A 20,562-nucleotide genomic window follows, 5' to 3' on the forward strand; every position below is an offset into this window, starting at 1 on the left:
AGGAGATCAAAGGCTCCCTTAGTTCCCCAATGAGTTCATGGGCAGAGGCCCTGTTGCATAATCAGTTGCTAAAGTCCTTGACTGAGGGGCCAGTTAAGCCAAATTGAGATTGGCATGACCTCCTAGTGGTATATGTGAGTCCCATGGAAATATGGATCCCTGGTCTTCAGTGTTGCTGGTCTGTGATGTCTTATCTGTAACACTCACTGACCTGAACTGCCAGGCTTACGCTTGTGCAAGCTACAGGCGAAAAGAGCTTTAAACAAAAGGAATGAAGAGGAAGAATGTGGGCTTGTGTTTCTTTCTGGCCCTTTTTCCCTTGTTGGTTTTTTGGTTTGGGTTTTATTTTATTATACAGCACACTATATACATAATTTTGTAGTCCAATTTAGGTTTTTTTCTTTGAGCTCCTTTAGCCACAGACTTTATTGTTTGAATATGTGCAGCTATTACTCTATTGACAGATTTTAATTTTACAAATCTCTACATTCCATATTGCAAGTTCTCTTCACTTTCCATTTTATGCCTCAAAGAGATATTTCCCCAAATCACAGTTTGCCTGATTGTGTTAAAGCATTCTTTCAGATGTATCCACTTTTAAAATTCTATATTACAACCAAGTATTTATATTCTTAAAAATGTGCCTAGATGTTATTTTTCATGACTACATAATATTCTGACTGGCTGATGAACCACATTTCTCAAGCATTTTCCATGTCTTAAGAGCAGTTGCTTCTAGTTTTTTGATTATAATTAACCCTATGTGGGTAAAGGATTAACAAAACCTTTCCCTGTTCTGCATGATAATTTGACTTTTGGTTAATGTTCTAGCTCTGCTTCCTTTGAGACTTAATAAAAATGGAATGTCAACAGTGTTACTAGGCAACATTCAGTTCAGTTCAGTTCAGTTCAGTTCAGTCACTCAGTCATGTCCGACTCTTTGTGACCCCATGAATCGCAGCACGCCAGGCCTCCCTGTCCATCATCAACTCCCAGAGTTTACTCAGACTCATGTCCGTTGAGTCAGTGATGCCATCCCGCCATCTCATCCTCTGTCATCCCCTTCTCCTTCTGCCCCCAATCCCTCCCAGCATCAGAGTGTTTTCCAGTGAGTCAACTCTTCGCATGAGGTGCCTGAAGTACTGGAGTTTCAGCTTTAGCATCATTCCTTCCAAAGAAATCCCAGGGCTGATCTCCTTCAGAATGGACTGGTTGGATCTCTTTGCAGGGGACTCAAGGGACTCTCAAGAGTCTTCTCCAACACCACAGTTCAAAAGCATCAGTTCTTCGGTGCTCAGCTTTCTTCACAGTCCAACTCTCACATCCATCCATGACTACTGGAAAAACCATAGCCTTGACTAGACAGACCTTTGTTGGCAAAGTAATGTCTCTGCTTTTGAATATGGTATCTAGCTTGGTCATAACTTTCCTTCCAAGGAATAAACGTCTTTTAATTTCATGGCTGCAATCACCATCTGCAGTGATTTTGGAGCCCCAAAAAATAAAGTCTGACACTGTTTCCACTGTTTCCCCATCTATTTCCCATGAAGTGATGGGACCAGATGCCATGATCTTCGTTTTCTGAATGTTGAGTTTTAAGCCAGCTTTTTCACTCTTTCACTTTCATCAAGAGGTAACATTGCTTACGGCCATATGGCCTTGATTGAGGAAACTACATCATAGGTGGAAAACACAGATACCTAAGGGTAAGTCAGACTTAGGGCTCCCTGAGTGCTGTGACCTCTTACAGGCACGTCTCTTGCCCACGGAGGTGTTGGGAGAAATATTTCTGTGGGAAGTGAGGCTACTGCACCTGTAAGATGTGGATTTCATCTCCTTGCATCTGAGCTGTGACCTGGGGGGTAGGGAGGGAAGGAGGCAGGGAGGCAAAGAGACCCTTCCCTGAACACCTGTACAAACTGTTCATGGGCCCCTTCAGCCACTGTGCCAACACTCTTGTTTCCCCAGTATATTCTGTTGAGGGTCAGGGTGTAACCCACGGTAGTCTTATGAGTCTGAATGTTTAGTGGTATCTGAGAAGACCCTTGGTGTACCTAGCACCCTACATTTAGGATTATTTCTTTAGGGGAGCTTTGCAGAGTGGAATAACCAGGTTGAAAGCTATGGGCTTTTTTGAGCCCCTTTATCCAAATGTAAAGTTGAGGTGATTTCCAAAAGTGTTGCACCACCAACTTCTACCAACTATACAAAGAGACAGTCATTTCCAGGTACCTTCCTCAGAATTTTTTAATGTTTTGTAGATTTAAAAACAAAAATTGGTTTCTTGTCTTAGTTCCCGTTTTTTAAAGATCTTAAACTAGAGTTTGGGGAACGACTACCATTTCCTCTTTCGTGAATTGACACTTCTCTTTTGTCTGCCCAGCAAAAGAATTAAATTGCAAGTGAGCGGGATGAAAAAGTTTTTAAACTGTTAATTTGCAAAGAGGTGTAAGAGGCACCTTCCCTTCCCCATCCTAAACTGCTCTTTCCACCTCTCCAGGTCTATGAGGCCCTCCTCCAGCGGTATGCCATGCTTGAGCAGAGAATCCTGAGCCAGACCCAGGGGCCTCCAGAGTGAATTCTGCAGGCCCAGGCCCCCGACCCCACTTGGAGATGTGGCCTTGGACAGCTGGGATCCTCTTCCCTATTCTGGGCAGCTCTGCCTTCCCCGCTTCCCCACCTGATTCCTTGCGGTGCTCCAGCCCTGCCCAGGACCACCTTAAAGCCCATCTTAGCACATCCTCCTGATCCCAGATGGGCTGCTTGTATCCCCGTGCCATTGTGCCCAGGGCAGGAAAGCATCTCTCTTTTCCTGTCTTTAGCCCAGGAGGCAAGATAACACTGAGCTTGCGATATAGCCAAGAAAAATTGTGACTTTTCCCCTTTCAGGACCTAAATCAACAGATTGGGAAAGACAAAGTGAAATAAATAGATTCTTTCCTCTTTATTCACCAGTTTTCAGGATAAGTTGATCCCTAAGCATCCTCTGAAAGCAATTAGGTTTTTAGTATCAGTATGATATGTTTATCATACTTTGTATGTCTTACTCCATTGCAGTGATTCTTCTTCTTTTTTTTGTCTTCTTCTTTTTGTCTTCTTTCTGATAGGCATTCCCTCCAACTTTTCTCCTGCTTTCCTTGTGTGTGTGTGCGCGCTCAGTCATGTTCAACTCTGGATGCCATGGCCTGTAGCCACCTGGCTCCTCTGTCCATGGGATTTCCCAGGCAAGAATGCTGGAGTGGGTTACCATTTTCTTCTCCACCTGCTTGCCTTATTTATTATTCATTCTTTCTTCTTTACTGAGCCTTCTGCCCTGTCTACCCTTTAATTATTGCTGGGCCCCAAGTCTCTGTTCTCATTCCTCCTTCCCTCCGATTCTGTCCCCTCTTGTTGGATGATTTCATCTAGCCTTGGACTTCAACTGCTCCTTAAATACTAGTTATACCCAGCTCTGTGTTTCCAGCCACAACTCTCTTTGGAGTTGGTCAGCATTCTCACAGGGGTACTTCAGACGCAACTTATCTTCCCGTGCCCTTCCCCAAACCTCCTTGTCCAGAGTTCGTGTTTCAGTGAATTGGTACCACCACCTATCCATTCATTCATTCAGGAACCCAAACTCAGAACTCAGATATCTGCTTTCCCACCTCAGATCAGTCACCAAGTAACTTAGGTTATTCCTTCAGTAATCCCTTAAAAGTAGTTCCTATCTCTCCATCCCTCCATGTTTTACTTTAGACCCTTTTATTCCTTGCTGAAATTATTGCAAAAGCCTCCGTAGAAAGTCCTCTGTGACCTGCCTCCTGCAAAATCCTCCAGATTTTTCTGTTGCTACAGGCCTGCACCTAAGTTGGACTTGCGTTAAACCAAACTACTTGTGGTCTCATCCAGAGGCCACAAATGCTGCAACAGGTTTGAGACCTAGAGGATCAGAGCAAAAACTAGTGGGAAGTCAAGGGAAGGAGTTTAGAGGTTTAAGTAGGAGAAGAGGTATCACATCTGAAAAAGATGAAGTCATCTTGAAAGGGAGTGATACCCTTCTAAGCTTGATGGATGAAGGCAAAAAAAGGAAGCAAGAAGCTGAAGATCACAGCCCATCAGCAGCAGGTCAAAGATTCAGAAGAACTCTCCCCCCACCTCACCACCACTTGGACATTACTTATTAAAGAAATTCCATTACCAACCAACAAACAAGGAGTCTCCTACCAAAAAACAGAGGAAGTCGCTCCATCCACTCGTCATTTTACCCCTGCCCCCATAGAGTTGCCCATTATTACAGGGATATCAACATAAACAGAAAAAGGAGCTGATTATACAAATATGAGAAGAAAAGTGAGAATCATAACTTTTAAAGCTAATGAAATACTTCACGTAAAAAGCAACAAAAGGTAAATTATAACAACCCTCTAACATGAACTTCAAAAAATAAGAAACGATTTTGGCTATGAAAGAATACCACAGATCAGAAATCTAGAAACTCAGAATAAAAATGAAAATGTGAACAACAGATAACGTGAAAAGAGGATGGCCCAAACTTGGGAAAGAATTTGAACAGAAAGATAAAATCACCCTAGATGATGAAGACTAAATTACAGCATATCCAAATGAAAATAGGAGTGACTGCAAGTGCTGTAAATCTTATAGAAGATAAGAAAGAAAGAAGCCACGACAGCAAAAACTGCGTGAAGAGCTGGAAAGGCCCCGAAGGAAAATGACAGACAAAGAAGACAGGCAAGGAAAAATTAACACAGGCAAAATTGGAGTCTTGAAGCCAGAAGATGAAACAATGAAACAGAGTTAATATTTAAAACTATCCAAAGAGGAAGTCCTGGAAACAGAAGATCTGAATTCGTGTCTTCAATAGGCCTGTCTTGTTACTTGGAAAATTGACTCAGAATGATCAGCTGAGATACTTCCTAGCAAACTATTATCCTTTGAAGATGAGGGGGATTTTCTATAGGCCAAAAGGCCAGAAAAGTCTCCAAAAAGATCAGGTTGGCATCAAAAAGCGAGGTAGCAGTGGAGGAACATGTTCAAGAAACTCAGAGAAAAAATATGAACAGAGTGTTTTCTGTCTAGCTAAACTGCCCTTTCAGAGACGGCAATGGCACCCCACTCCAGTACTCTTGCCTGGAAAATCCCATGGACAGAGGAGCCTGGTGGGCTGCAATCCATGTGGTCACTAAGAGTCAGGCACGACTGAGTGACTTCACTTTCACTTTTCACTTTCATGCATTGGAGAAGGAAATGGCAACCTGCTCCAGTGTTCTTGCCTGGAGAATCCCAGGAACGGGGGAGCCTGGTGGGCTGCCATCTATGCGGTCGCACAGAGTCGGACATGACTGAAGCAACTTGGCAGCAGCAGCAAGCTGCCCTTTAAGTATCAAGGATGTGTTTTTAAAAGTTTTAATCATGCAAGAGCTCAGGAAATATTGTACACATAACTCCTCAGTATTCTAAAACAAGCCTCATCCAATTAGGAGATCATTGGGGAAACTTCAGCAAAAGGATTGCTAGTGAGCAACGAATCGATTTAGATCTAAACTAAAGTGAAAGTGGGGATTGGGGTGGGAGAAGAGTATCAAATGGTACATGTTTTGACAAGGTAGAAGTAACAACTGAATTAAAAAAAAAAAAGACAGTATAAAGAGCTGTCATGGGAATTCCCTGGTGGTTAAGTGGCTAAGACTCTGTTCTCCCAATGCAGAGGGCCTGGGTTTGATCCCTTGTCAGGGAACTAAATCCCACTAAGACCTGGTGTAGCCAAATAAGTACATAAATAGATAAATTAAAAAAATAAATTATATATATATATTTATAACCTCAAAGAGCTCTGTTGCAAAGGCGAAATGTGCAAGTCAAAGTACTCCGAGGCAGAGGGAAAACATAAAGCAAAATTTCAGAGTGTCCAAAAAAGTGATTGAGGGAATTTCCTGATGGTCCAGGGGTTAGGACTCAGGCACTTTCACTGTCTCTGTTCGATCCCTGGTAGGGGAAATGAGATCTTGCAAGTTGCACAGTGGGGCAAAAATAAAAATGTTGAAGACCTGGGTGTAAAATACTTATAAAACTTACAGAAATGTGTTAAGAAAAATTAATGGAGAGAAAAAAGATTGATAATGAAATTTATAGGATATAATTAAAACAGTGATAGGTGAAGGATAGCTTTATAATACTGGAACACTGATAAAAATAAAACAGTAAGAGTTAAATGAATTAAAAATACAGGAAAAAAAATGTCAACTCTACCCAATAAAAAAAAGACAATACATATGTCCCCTGACATTGTGTTTCTTTTATCTCCCGAAAGTCCATTTCTGAAGTGTTTCATTCTCTCTTCATGATGTTCCTGTTTCCAGATGTCTTTCAGCATGTTTATAATAGCTTTTTAAAAATTCCTTGACTGTTAGTAACATCATCTGTGCCATTTCTGTCCATTTCTAATGGCTGATTTTCCTCCTGATGGTTACATTTTCCTGCTTCTTCTCACACTTAGTAATTTTAAAAATTAAATGTTGGGCATTGTAAATTCTTTCATGGTACAATGCCAGATTTGTTGAATCCTTTTAAAAAGGGGTTGACCTGTTTGTTGTCTGGTGAAAGTGAAGTCGCTCAGTCATGTCCGACTCTTTGTGACCCCATGGACTGCAGCCTCCCAGGCTCCTCCATCCATGGGATTTTCCAGGCAAGAGTACTGGAGTGGGGTGCCATTGCCTTCTCCAGGGGATCTTCCCGACTCAGGGATTGAACCTGGGTCTCCCTCATTGCAGGTGGACACTTTACCCTCTAAGCCACCAGGGACCAGCTTGATCACGGCAAGGCTTGGTAGTGTGGATTTACAGTGGCCTTGACTCTAGGGCTGGTTCAGCTCCACTGCCCTTGGAGCGACTCTCTTCTGAGTCTTTACTCTCGGTGTCCTGGGTGTTGAGTAAGGACTTGTCCACTTTAACCAGTTAGAAATAAAAAGTGTTCTGTGCCAGTCTTGGAGCTATTCAGCTTGCTTGCTTTCTTCCCTCATGGAGTTTGATTCTAAGGATGTGAAACCTTGAATTCAGCAAAAGCCCCAGGAGACTTGTCTGCAGACCTCCAGCTTTCTCAATGCAGGGCCCTCCTCTCCCTACTCTGCTCCTTCAGTTTCCTCATCTCCAACCTGTCTCTCCGATCCCGACTCTACAAGGTGGCCAGGTTCTGCTTGTTAATGCACTTCCTGTACTATGGACTGGAATGTGTCTCCAGGCAGAAGGCAGGGGCAATCATAAGCCTCACTTCAACTATTTCTCTTTTCACAGAGATTTCAGTATGGTACAAAATCCAAAGATAGTTGACTCCTATCTTTTGTCCAGTTTTCTTGGCATGGCTCCGAAGGGCAAGTAACTGGAAGTAAAACATCTTATCCAGCACTTCCAGAGGTTTCTCCACCTTGTAGGAGCCTGACCTAAAAAGGAGGCTTGGCCTCTCAGTTTTAAGAGTTCACAAGGACGGACTATTCTAGTTTTTTCTGTTCTTACTAGAGGCTCTTTGATTCACTCACTATTGAATTGAAGGAAAAAACCCCCTCTAGTTTCACCTACTGTTCTTAAGTTACTGAGTCAGTGCTTTCCAGTGAATATCTCTTAGCTATTTTGGGATTCTGCATTTCCCAGGTACGTTTTCCACCTCATTCCTCAGCTTCCCCTTGCACAGAGACTAGCCCATGAAGCTTTTATTGCTGTTGGTACTTAACTCGATTCGTTTGTATTTTGGTGTTTTTGGGGAAACCTTGTCACCATGTAAATGTACATGGATTTTCTGTTCTTTTTTTTCTTCTTCCATCTAGTTACTCTGTGAGAATTTTGGAAGATTCCAAAGGTATGCAGCCACCAACCTAGCCCCCATCTTCTCAGAATCTGGTAGAAGTTTTAAGAGCTTAAATGTAATTTATCAGGCTCTCTCTCTGCAATAGTAGAAGGATGTATCAAAATGTAGCCTCCATTAGCCAGTGTCACTAAGCTACTATAATAAGTATAGCTTGCTTCTTGACCCCCAGCAGACTTACAGTATGAGTGAGAAATAAACTTTGTTGTTTTGAGCCACTAGGGTTTGGGGATTTTCCATTAGCATAGCCTAGTCTAATCTGTTATAAGAGCTATGGAAAGTTACCTTTTTACCTAATTACCATCCAAGCCAATTAATTTAGTTGACCTCAAGGTAGTCACCACTATGTTAAGACAGGGTGGGAAGAAGAACTGTGGGGACAAGAAAGAAAAGAAAACAGTTTTGAAATGTCTGGGAAATAACTTTTGAAGTTGATGGCACATGGGACAGAGTGGAAGTAAATAGATATGTTTGGGCAAAATTGTATTGCCAAAAAAACAACCATGCACCCATCCAATTAATGTTACCCCCTGAAATTGTTTAATGTACTGGTAATTTAATGTACCTGAATTACCCACTAATATATACTCATGTATGTTTCCCATAGTTCTCATAATTACCCCCTATGGTATATCTCTATAATCAGGGCCTTTCATGAGCTGAAACAGGCTGGGGCTACTTCTGTGTGTTTAAGTAGAGGTCTCTAAATAAAATTACAAAAATTGTGCTTCCTTTAAGAGTTTATCTTGCCAATTAAATGTGCTTAAGCTTCACAATAGAATGTGTTATAACTATACAGATTCCAAGTAGTATAACGCCATAGTCTTCTGTCTTCTCTTATTAACTTGATATGGAAGGATTCCATGCTCAGCTGTTTCTTCCTGATCCCTTGGTTTCCCACTTTGATCACTGAGGAAGGAAGAAAACGGGAAGAGGTTCGAACACACAGAATTCCTGAATGGCAGAATTCCCTGCCGTAAATTTTAGAGTGGACGTTTGTTGGGTTTTTGCCTTTCAACTTTCCATCATCTCATGCCTGATATTTGAGATACCCAGGATCACCTTCCCTAACAGCCTGTGGGCACATGAGCAAATGGTGGTCGAGACAGGCTAATCCTATGAGCCTAACAACATGGATTTCAGCTCTCCAAGAGAATCATGGGAAGAGGATTCCAGCCTTGCCAGTGGGAAGTTTGGGGTGGGGGTGGGGGTCTAAGGCAGAAACCACCTTAATGTGTCTTGGGAACAGAAAGTAGGTCAGTGTGTCTGGCTGATGATGGTGAGATGGAGGAGGAAATAGGGCTGTTCATATACCAGTTAGCCATCATAACAGGAAGCCATGGGAGGATTTGAAGCAAGGGAGAAATGTGAAGTGAGTCCCATTTTGAAAAGATCATTTCTGTTGCTATCCAGAACATACAGCCAGGCAAGGATGAAAGCAGGTGACAAGACATGATTTTAGTTCACTGCTGGTGCAGTGGTCCGCAAGTGAGACAGTGGGTGGTGATAGTGTATTTGGAAGAGAAGTGGACTGATGGCGGATGTGTTTCTGAAACTAGATTGCTGATGGACTGATTATGGGAGGAATCAAGAATTACATAAACTTTCAACTTGAACTATTGGCTGGTTATGCCACTGACTCAGACAGGCACAACCGGAGGAGTAGATTTGTTGGGGAATGAGGAACTCTGCTTTAGTTACGGCAAGTTCTAGATACCTGATAGGCTGCCCAATAGGGATGTCAGGTAAGCATTTGGCTATATGAATTTGAAGTTCCCAGAGATGCCAGGGTGGAAGACACAGATGTGTTGGCTGTTTGAACCACCCTGAGCCTTTATTTTGATACCCTACCTGCTGCGGAGTAGCAGAGAAGCAGCCAGTCTAATTGTTGGCACACAGATTATGGCCGCTACCTTCCAGCAGGAAGGAGGCAGTGATTTATCTTCCCTTGCAAGGAATGGCAGTTGCTTTTCTTGTCATGTGTCCAGCAGTATAGCATCCTATAATCTGCAAGTGACTCCCAAGTGTGGTCCCTGAGGTGTTCCTAGTGCTGTGGAAACGAGGGGTGGTGGGCCCTCATTTCAACTTCATTGATACACTTTCTACAAAGTGGACTTTTACATAAGATCTTGTTTGAATAGGTTTCTGCTATTTAAAAAATGTAGAGCATGGAAGGAATCTAGCCTACTCACATTTCCCCCTTTATTTATTTAGCCTCCTCGCTTTCTGTAAAAGGAAACTGAGGCTCAGAGAAGTGAAACAACTCAGACTTCCAGGCTCCACCTCGAGCCTGGCTCCTCTTGTCCTGCTCCAAGAAAGGTGGCAAATCAGGAGCAGCCAGAGGACCATTTCTGTACCGAAGGATTCCGCCCTTCATCCCTGAGATGTGAGCGGGCTTTCCCTCTTTAGCTGGGAGCTTCGTCTGCTGCTGCTGCTGCTGCTAAGTCGCTTCAGTCGTGTCCTACTCTGCGACACTATGGACAGCAGCCCACCAGGCTCCTCTGTCCATGGGATTCTCTAGGCAAGAATACTGTAGTGGGTTGCCATTTGCTTCTCCATCATGACCCTTCCAAGCCCTGATTGTGGTAAGGATGGTAGAAACCGACACAGAAGACAAGGGGCTCTCAAGCAGCCGTTTGGGGAGTGAAGAGGGTAGCAGAGACATTCGCTGGACAAGCTCAACTACGGGAACAACTGAGAACAGTTTTAAAGGCGCAGATTAAAGCGGGGGTGGGGTGGGGTTAAGGGTAGAGAGGCAAGTTGCTGGAGGCCCTGTTCCATCATCTGCGGCTTTGCGGGGGCGGGGCTCCCACTCTTCCTCCCTGGGATGTGTCCAATTTCAAGATTCCCAGCTGTGCCTTTCTGTGTGTTTGGGGTTGGGTTGCAGATGTAAGAGACCACTTGTCATTTTAGGGAAATCAGCCTTTTTTTCCCTGCAGATTAGTTCGCCTATCAATTCAGACACGTCTCCTGTGGTTCACTGTGCCCTCCATCTCAGGTAGGGAGACGGAGGCGCAGAGCGGAATCCACGCCAGAGTCCTGGGCGACCCAGCCTCTCCGAGGTCGCAAAGCAGCATGCGTTAGGGAGCGTGGGCTCGAGTGCAAAGCAAGAATCACGGTGCCGTGGCCACGAGGTCCCGGGGTCCTGGGGCTAAGTGGTCCAGGACCCAATCTTGCCAGCTCGCCCGGCTTCGCCCTCGGGTCGTGCATTTTGCACACGCCTTCCGGACCACGCCGGCTGGGGGGCGGGGCCTTCGTTTGTTGTTTATCTGCGGCCCCGCCCCCGAGGGGGGCGCGGACCACGCGGCCGGAGGGCCCGCCTCCCCTCCCCCTCCCCGCCCAGCTCGCCCGCCTCTTTGTATCCAACATCCGGGTTTCCCCGCTGGCTCGGCTCCGCGGCCGCGGCTCAGGAGCCATTTTGGACTCGGTTCAGCTCCCCTCCCCCCCCACCCCTCCCCCCGTTCATGGCCCCTCCGGACTCGGCCCCTGTGCCCGGGGCCCGGGCCCAGCCCCGCCGCGCGATGCCTGAGTCGGGCGCGCCCCGGCCCGCGCCCCGCCGCCGCCCCCCGGCCCCCGCGTCGTCCCGGAGCCCGGGCCGAAGCCTGCGCCGCCCGCAGCGGCCCTGAGCCCGGCCCCGCCGTCCGGCCCTTGGAGCCTGCACGCTGCCGGGAACGAAGGAGCAGGAATCGCGCGGGGAACGAGGCCGAAGGAAGGAGCGGGAAGGAGAGCGCAGCCGCCGCCGGGCCCTGCGCGCCCCGGGAGCGCCGCGCGGCCCTGCCCGCGGGCTCCGGGTGTCCGCGGGGCGGCGCCGCGGAACATGACGGCGCCCTGGGCGGCCCTCGCCCTCCTCTGGGGATCGCTGTGCGCCGGTAAGAACGAGGCGCGGCGTGGGGGGCGCAGGAAGGGCGCGCGGAGCGGCTTCGGGCGCCGCGCGGTGTTTACCAACAAAGGGCGGGCCCGCGGCCTCCTTGCCGCGCCACCTGCACCCAGCTTGCACCTCCCGGGGCGGGGACAGGGGGCGCGCAGGGCGCCCCGCTCCCTGGTCTTGGGGGAGGGGATGATCTTGCCTGTGCGGCGGCCTGCGGAGCTCCTGTTCGCGGAGGCGACCCCAGGGTCGGGGTTCTGGCTATATGGGCGCGTGGAACCCAGGGAGAGTGAGATGAAAATCGGAGCATGGGGAAGGTGGCCAAGAGGGGCGGGCAGATCTTATACGGAGGTAGCGGGATTGTAGGTGCAGCAGCGGCTGGGGGCAGGATTGCGCGACCCTCAGAGCCACTTAGTTGTAGCGGAGCGAAGCGGGCCGCTTCACACAGCCCAGAGGAGTCTCCTGCACTTCACCCCACCACGTCTGTGTGGTGTTCCCCGGGAGGCGCGCCGTTGGCGCCAGCTCCCACCTGCGCCCGCTTTCCCTGCGGCGCCCCGGTACGCGAGGTGCGGTCACTCCAAGAAACTGCTTTGTTTTGGGGCACCTGGAAGGAGAGGTGGGGCGAGAAGAAAAACCAACAGGTCCCTGTTCGTTCTGACCTCTGGGAAAGCACGTGGCGGGGGTGGGTGACCCTGCTAGCGTTCGGCGTGCGTGCTGGCGGCTTAGGGTGGGTGGGTGCGGGTGTATGCACACGGAGTCCCGCTGGGAGATCGCTTTTCCCCCTGGCTGGCGCACAGATTTTTCCTCTTTTAGCTGTACTGGGACGCGCCCTATTCTAGTGTGCGCGCGCGGACAGGCTCCGCACTAGGCTTCGGATGGCTCTGGGCAGCCCACGGAAGCCGCGCATTAAAGCTTCAGGGAGAAGCCCGGGACGGTCTCTTAGGCTGGTGCGCGGCAGCCGGGGAGCTGGTCCTGCGCGTCTTTGTTCCCAGCCCCCATTACACATGCAGCGCGGGTCCCCTGCCGCCCGCGGTGGCAGCAGCTTAGAGTCTGGGAAACCCGCGAAGGGCGGGGCCGGGAGTGCAGGGGCGGGGCTGGGATCCCCGGGCTGCTGCGGGGGTGGGGATCCCGGATCTCCTTATCCCCACTCCCACTCTACCGGCCTCCTTTCCGATGTATCGTGGCTTAGCTGTCTGCACCGAAGGCAGGACTTCTTGTGGGGCTTGGAGCTACCTAACTTGAATGCAGCGAATGGAAGACAGACCCCTTATTGGTGGATGCATGCGTGCTCAGTCAGGTCCGACTCTCTGCGACCCCATAAACTGTGGCCCGCCAAGCTCTTATGTGTCCATGGGATTGTTCAGGCAAGAATACTGGAGTGGGTTGCCATTTCCTCCTCCAGGGGATCTTCCCGACCCAGGGAGCCAGCCTGGATCCCTTGCATTGGCAGGCGCGTTCTTTACCACTAGCCACCTGGGAAGCGGCCCCTTATTGGTACTTGGGCAAAGTATGGAAGGGAGTCATGGATCTTTTGGAGCCATTTCTTGTGTCACAGAAGCAAAGTGTTCGTGGTGTTGAACCTGTTCCTTTCTCTGCCTTTGAAGTTTTGCTTTGCGATGCTTTTCTCCCAAGTGAGATCTTTGAAGTGAAGGAAGACATTGGCCTCTAGAGGGAAGGGCTGCAGTTAGCCTACTTTACTAGGCAAGCAGCGGCTCACGTGGCTGTCTCTGGATCCCTTCTGGAGGTGCTGGGCTCTTCCAAGACCAGGCCTTCAGAGCTGGCCTCTTCCCTAATTAACTCTTCTGTCCTGACCAGTCTCAGGTCCCCACCTGATTAGGTGAGGCAGGGTGGGATTGGGTCCCTGGGATTGCCATGCTCTTCCCTGGCTTGGGCAGTGCTTGTGTGTGTGTGCTTAGACCTGAGCCGGCTAAGCTCCTCTGTCCATGGGGGTTCTCCAGGCAAGAATACTAGAGTGGGTTGCCATGCCCTCCTCCAGGGGATCTTCTCAACCCAGGGATCGAGCCCAGGTCTCCCGCATTGCAGACGGATTCTTTAATGTAGGAAGGTGGGAGTCACTGTGTGTTTCTTGTGGTCCCATCAGCCAGTCCTCTGGTGGCCACTATCTGACTTGTGAGGAACTATGGGAGGAGCCCTAGCAGACCCCAGTGGGGGCAGAGCTGGTCCTCCTGTTCCTCCATCCTCCTGGATGTGCTTCCTTCAAATCCTGGGCTTGCTGTTTAGAAGTACCCCCACCTCCTTGTAGAAGGAAGGTCTAGGATGGCACTGTCAAACAGAAATATAGAGGGAACCACATAGAAGACTTTAAACTTTTCTGGTAGTTTTGTTAATAAAAGGACAAAGAAACAGGTGTGTCTTAGCCTCCTCAGGGTGCTAAACAAAATGCCACAGGCTGTGTGACCTAACTCTTTTCTCCCAGTGGAGGCTGGGAGTCTGAGGCCAGTATGCTGGCATGGTCGGGTTTTGGTGAGGGCTGTCTTGCTGGCTTACAGATGGCCGTGCTCTCATTGCATCCTCACATGGCCTTACCTGGTGCTTCAGGTGGGGATACTGGGGGCACTGTGATTTTTTTTTTTTTTTGCTTTCACTAACCCCATCAAGGAGGCTCTACCCTCTTGAACCTCTAACGTTTTGCAAAGACCCCATCTCCAAATCCTATCACATTGGGCATTAGAGTTTCAACATAAGAATTTTGAGGGGACAGATTCAGCCCCATAATAAGGGCTAATTAACTTTAATGGTATATTTTATTTAACCTAACGTATATAACACAGTCATTTCAACTTGTAGTCAGTATTAGAACATTTTATATTCTTTACTGTCGTCAAAATGCACGGCATATTTTATACTTACAGAATGTCTCAGTTCAGACTTTGTGCATTTTATATGCTCAGTAGCCTCATTTTGCTAGTGGCTACCGTATTCGATGCTGCAGGCCTATTCGAAAAGGCAGAATGGATGCTGCAGTCATGGTGTACAGTGCTTGATACGAGATCAGCATTAGTGAGTTTTGCAAGTCTTCTGTGATCTGTGCCTGGCCAAGTGTCCTTGGGAAACAACTCATTGGCTCTTGCCTTGCAGAGGATATCCCAGACACACATCTGTGTATCCCCCAAGAATCCTGACCTCTGTCTGTGTACTTGGGCTTTAGATCAGGGCCTGTGGGTTGGAGAGTATGCTGAGTGGAATGTCAGGGGCCCCTGGCTGGGGAGGAGGACCAGATTTCTGTCTGTCCCATCAGAAAGTGCAAGCCCTGACTGCTCCCTGGTGTTCTCATAGACAACTACTCTCCCACCCAAAGATGTGCCCCATTTCCTCGGGGGGACATGTGTATGCAATCAGTGAAGTGACTCTCAGGCCCAGTGTAGTGGTAGCTCTCAGGGACACAGACCAGAGAGTCATGGGCCCCAGGTACCCTTTCCCAGGGAAGGGTGTCCGTGTCCTTGTACCTGCTAAGCACTCCAGGCTCTGCCATGGCTGGCTGGCCTGGCTGCTCCTTGGGGAGGAGCGGGCACTCCACTCAGCTCTTAGAGATGCTTCCAAGGTAGCTGATGTGAGACACTCACCCAGCCTCCCAGGCTGTCCAGCTGGGTGAAACCACACGAGGCCATGGTGGCCACTCACTACTCTACAGGGTCTTTCTGGTCATCCCGATTCCCCCAGGTAGCACCTGGACCTCTCCTGGCACTTTGCCTAAGGAACTTCCTTTCTAGGGAACCCAGTGAAGTGTGCCCATCATACACTCTGAGGATCCTATGAGAGCTGTGGATTTTTCCCCCAGGAAAATGCAAATAGAGAGTGAGTGCATACTTGGTGCACACTCACTGTTTGCACTGATACCAGGTAACTGTGGCCCCCTGGGTGGAATTTTGTGAATGCCTGGCTCCCTGCCCATTGTTTCAGGGGACAACATGCTGTCCTTGGCGGGTGTGCTGCACCGGGCAGGTTCCACCTACCTGTTCTAGCCACTGTGCGTGACTTCTTTGCTTCTGCCGTGTGTGACCCTGCCCACTGTCCACATGACAGCCCTGGTTTCCTCCCTGCACCCCCCACCCCCACTCCTTCCTCCAGGAAGCCCTCCTTTGAGGGCCTGTGCATTCAGCCTCCTACCTGGGAACTTAGGGTAGTGCAAGTGACGACCAGATCTACTTGTAAATACTGGCCCTTTACCAGCTACTGGGATCTGGGGACCTAGGTAGGCGGTAACTGATCCGGATCCTTCTTTTGAGAATGACACTGGACAGACAGCCCTCAGGCAGGGTCCTGGCTGGCTCAACATTGACACTGTTGACAATTTGGATCCCATGATTCTTTGGTGTTTGTATAGGTGGGAAGGGGGGGTGTCTTGTTCATTGTAGGATGGTTTGCAGTATCCCTTGGCCTCTACCCACAAAATGCTAATATTAGCACTTCTAATCCGGAAAACCAGAAATGCTTGGAGTGGAGAGGGCATAAATCACCTGATTGAGAATCTGATCTAGAATGTTCTCATGATTTTAAAGGGACAGAGAGTTGTGGGAGATAGGGTTAATGGCTAATACCATCCCCCTTACTTCTTCCCCCCAGGGGTGCGTGCGCATACACACACACACAGACTCACACACACACACACTCTCACACACACACACTTTGCTCATAAGATTCAGGGCGGAAGGTTGGATTCTAAAAGTCTGGGAGATTCCTGCTTCAGCGTCAGGGTTTGGTTCAAATTTGTGCTTCAGGAGTGCCGCTGGCCACCGTGGAGAGAATCCTGGCGTCCTTGAGTTTTCCCAGAAGTGGTTCAGGTTTCAGGGAGGCGGCGATTGCGGGGGGCGGACCGCCTGCCTGCCGCCCCCGCCCACCACTCTGAGTGCACCGCCAGGTTCGCATCTTGCTTCGCCCGCCTGGGCCGGGGGCTCGGTGTCCCTGTGCGCGCACCTGGCAGCTGACGCGGGCCCAGCGGAGCATCGGGCATGCCCTCCCCCGCGAGCCCTGCGGGCGGGCCGGCCGCCGAGCACCCTGGGGAGCCGCCTCCGCCCTGGGCCTGGGGCTCCGAGGCCGTGGACACCGGGGCAGGGGCGCCGCCTCTCCCCAAAGGTATGGGGCCGCTGCGCAGCTCCTCCCGGGCCGGGGAGGTGTGGTGGGCAGCGCGGCTGGAGGCTGGAGACCAGATGGGCGCCGGCACCACGGCCCCGACCCGGGGGTTGATCTCTTCCGGCGCCTGTTGGTTGTTCTTGGCAGACTGGCAGCTCCCTGTTCTTCCTCCACTCCTCCCCCAATCTACTCGCGGCTCGACTCCGGAGCCTTCTGCGGGGGATCTCCTCTCTGATCTTGTGATCAGCAAAATACACCTTGCTGAACTGAGCACTATTACAGAGTGGGAGGAAGCAGTCCCCAAAGCTTCAGTTTCCAAGTACTCCCTGTCGCTGCTGTGTGGTGTGTGAAGTGCTTAAAGGTTTTTATTTTGTTTGTTTGTATTTATTTATTTATTTTGTTGGTGTTAAGACTTTCTGCTTCCATCTTTTGGGTTTTCCCAAAGGGGACTTTGTTGCCGTCTCAGGATTCTTTATCTTTTTTCTCTTCCCTTCCATTCTGTCACCTGTTTTTTGTTCCAGAATAAACACTTCCCCCTTGTTTGGCCTTTCTCCACCAAACTGCGACCTGCCATCCCAACCCCAGAGGCGCCTGGTCTTTGCCTGCCCCTGGACGCCTCAGTTGTTTGGTAGGGATGGAGGAGAGGAGAGGGCGCTGGCCTCTTCTGAGTCTGATCGTGAAGTTTCTCAGTGCTCTCTCTGTCTGAGAGTATGGTAGGTGCTGGAAGCCGACTGGTAATGCAGGCTGAGATTGTTCGGGAGTTCGTCGGGCCTCCCCGGCCCAGGATTAGCCTTGGCTTTTTGCATTTGGACAACCCCATGCCTTGCCCTGGTTCTCCCTGTCTGGCTGTGCACATACATGTGTCTTTTTCAAACTCTCTCAGGGACTGGCGGCCCTAGCTGAGTGTTTTCAGTCATGGGCACGTGATCGCTGGGAGTGGGTGTGGGAAAGGGAGGTTGCTGCCCCAGTGGGCGGATGTGAGTCCTCCTCCTCCCGGGGTTGGTGGGGGGGGGGGTGGTTGGCTTTGGGGGGTCTGGCCTGTCACTCACTGGGATGACTTCTCTCTGGCCGTTTTCTGGGCTGGAGCTGAGGCGTTCTGTGAGGTGAGTGCATATTCTTGTTTGCAAACGTTCCTCTGCCGACTATTTCAGTTCCACTCTGACAACCAAGGAGGCTAAAATTAGTTCTGGGGAAGGAAAAGGAAGGCTGCTTGGAAACCCAAGCACTTGGCTGGAGGATGGAGGAGGCTGCTTCCTGGGGCTGGTGGCCCAGCGTTTCAGGGAAGATGTGACCAGACCAGCTGTTGTCTGTCCATCCGGGGAGAGGGAGGGGCCGCTGCTTGCCTCCTAGACAAGCACCAATGAAAACGGGAGGCTGACTTGGAAGTGGCTGCTCTTGAGTGTTGACGCCAGGATGTTCTCTCCTCCTGGCCTGTATAGTGGAGCACAGTGTTTGCAGGTATGAGGACAATGCCTTTTAACGTCCAGTTTCACTGACAGCCCTCCTTCCCCCTTTCCCCTCATTGACTCGGAAAGTCTTGGACTGGCAACCCTGGGTTAAGAAACCATTACTGTATTCTGTTTGAGAATTACCCTCCTGTCCAAGTTTGACATTGCCTTCAGGGCCTCACAGGCCAGGCAGACCAGAGCCCCCCTTGGAACTGCTGGCTTGGGTGGGAGTGCGTGCGTGCCTGCCTATTGCTGCAGTCACGTCTGACTCTCTCTGACCCTACGGACTGTAACCTGCCAGGCTCCTGTGCGTGGAATTCTCCAGGCAGGAATACTGAGTGGGTTGCTGGGCCCTCTTGCAGGGGGTCTTCCTTACCCAGGGATTGAACTCACATCTCTTATGTTTCCTGCCTTGGCAGACAGATTTTTTTTAGGGGTTAGAGGAGAGCCCTTGGGGCCCTGAGGGCAGAAGGGAATCAGGGTTCATCTGCTCTGGAGCTTAGAAAATAGAGGGGTAGAGGAGTCACGTGAATTCTGGTTTCCCTTCTCACATGGCTGGTGCCTCCTGTGAAGCCCCCACCCTGACCTGAGAGTGAGTCCTGCAGGACTCCGTGGGGGAGGCGAGCCGGCCCAGTGCGGTCCTGTCTGCCCTCCCTGAAAAGCCCCTCCCAAACCTCCGCTCATCCTGGGGTCTCCTGGTGGGCCACCTGGGGTGTAGTTGATAGTAATAGTCACTTTGGCCGTAACTTCTTGTCCCATTTAAAATTTTTGTCAATTTTTAGTTTTATAAGTAACACATATGGATTTAGTTGCAGAAATTTTGATATTACAGGGGAACCCATGGTCTCTTTGGCCAGCTCTGTCTGCCTTCTGAATCCACCTCCAGAAATGAGCCTTCTCCAGTTGGTGCAGTTTGACCTGTGTATCTATAGAAGTATTAGACTTAGAGAAAGACAGAAAGCTGTTTTTTTCTTTTTAACCTAAAAAGGTATTACTCTTTTCCAAACATTTAACTGAAGTATAAATTATGTATAGGAGAGTGTAATTACCATAAGTGACAACTTGAGGAGTTTTCACAAACTGAATATGCTGATGTCATCAGCATCCAGATGGAGATACTCACCCCTTCCCCACTGAACCCTTTCTTTCTCCATTCCAGTCTTGACCCCTAAACCCTGGAGGGTAATCACTGCCTTTTTTTAATAGCATATGTTAGTTTAGCCTGACATTGTGCTTTGAAGTGTAGTGAAGTGAAAATCACTCAGTCGTGTCCGACTCTTTGCCACCCCATGGGCTATATACAGTCCATGGAATTCTCCAGGCCAGAATACTGGAGTGGGTAGCCTTTCCCTTCTCCGGGGGATCTTTCCAACCCAGGGATCGAACCTAGGTCTCTTGTGTTGCAGGCAGATTCTTACCAGCTGAGCCACAAGGGAAGCTGTCATTGTGCTTTAAAGGGATGTAGTCTTGCAGGATGAACTGTTTTGTGTCCCCATCTTTTGCTCACCGTGTTTCGTAACTTGCATCCACCTTGTCACATGTCGTGGTTTTGGTGGTGTGTGTGTGTTTTTTTTCCCCCACCGCGTGGCATGCAGGATCTTAGTTCCCCTGGCCAGGGATTGAATCTGTGTCCCCTGCAGTGGCAGCATGGAGTCTTCACCACTGGACCACCAGGGCAGTCCCCGTCATGGCTTTTTAAGCTCAGAGACTTGTTCTGGCAGTCTTTTTCAGTGTATATGGGTCTACCCCAGTCGTTTATAGTGTGAAATTTCAGAGCTCGGAGATGGGCTGCGTTTTGTCTGGTCTCCTGTTGATGGACTTTCTGATTGCTCAGTTTATGCAGGTTGTTTGCTAAGGATTGATGACGAGAGGAGAGAGTTCGGAGTCACAGGGCATGTGTGCTTTGAATTTTAATATAGATATCGAGAAACGATTACACACGGTTATACTGCGCTGTGGTGGTGTGTGTGTGTTTGTGTCCCTGTGTGATGGTAGGTTACAGGGCTTGGAAATCGCCCACCTCATGAAGGGTGTCTAGACAGGAAGGATGCCCACTTCCTCTGACCTGCTGTCTGAGGAGCTCCAGAGAGGCTGCTTCCCGCGTCTGAGTCTCTGTGCCGACGGAGGGAGGTGGCAGTGGACCGACCAGGATGCGTCCGGGTTCGGGGTGGATGTGCACGTGTGCGTCTGTGTGTGCTCACCAGTCAGGCTCCACGCTGCCTCCACCCCCGGAGGGGCTGAGGCTCTTGCTGAAGGTTGTGGAGGGCAGGCTCTACTGGTGCAGCCAGTGCGTTGGACACTCTGGGC

General features: G+C 49.5%; 2 protein-coding genes across 5 annotated transcripts in view; both read left to right on the forward strand.

The window, feature by feature from the left end:
- XYLB (xylulokinase) overlaps window positions 1–2,947 on the forward strand; it is a 41,187-nt gene extending 38,240 nt beyond the window's left edge. Inside the window, exon 19 of the mRNA XM_018067179.1 lies at window positions 2,501–2,947. Coding sequence (XP_017922668.1) covers window positions 2,501–2,578 — 78 coding nt within the window. The 3' untranslated portion in view covers window positions 2,579–2,947. The remainder of the gene's footprint in view (window positions 1–2,500) is intronic.
- Window positions 11,467–20,562, forward strand: part of ACVR2B (activin A receptor type 2B) — a 37,051-nt gene continuing 27,955 nt past the window's right edge. The window contains exon 1 of one of the 4 annotated variants that reach the window (XM_018066623.1): window positions 11,467–11,720. In XM_018066623.1, the coding sequence (XP_017922112.1) occupies window positions 11,669–11,720 (52 nt within the window). In that variant the 5' untranslated portion in view covers window positions 11,467–11,668. 4 annotated transcript variants of the gene reach the window in all.

This window comes from Capra hircus, chromosome 22 (genome assembly GCF_001704415.2).
Source record: "Capra hircus breed San Clemente chromosome 22, ASM170441v1, whole genome shotgun sequence".
NCBI lineage: Eukaryota > Metazoa > Chordata > Mammalia > Artiodactyla > Bovidae > Capra > Capra hircus.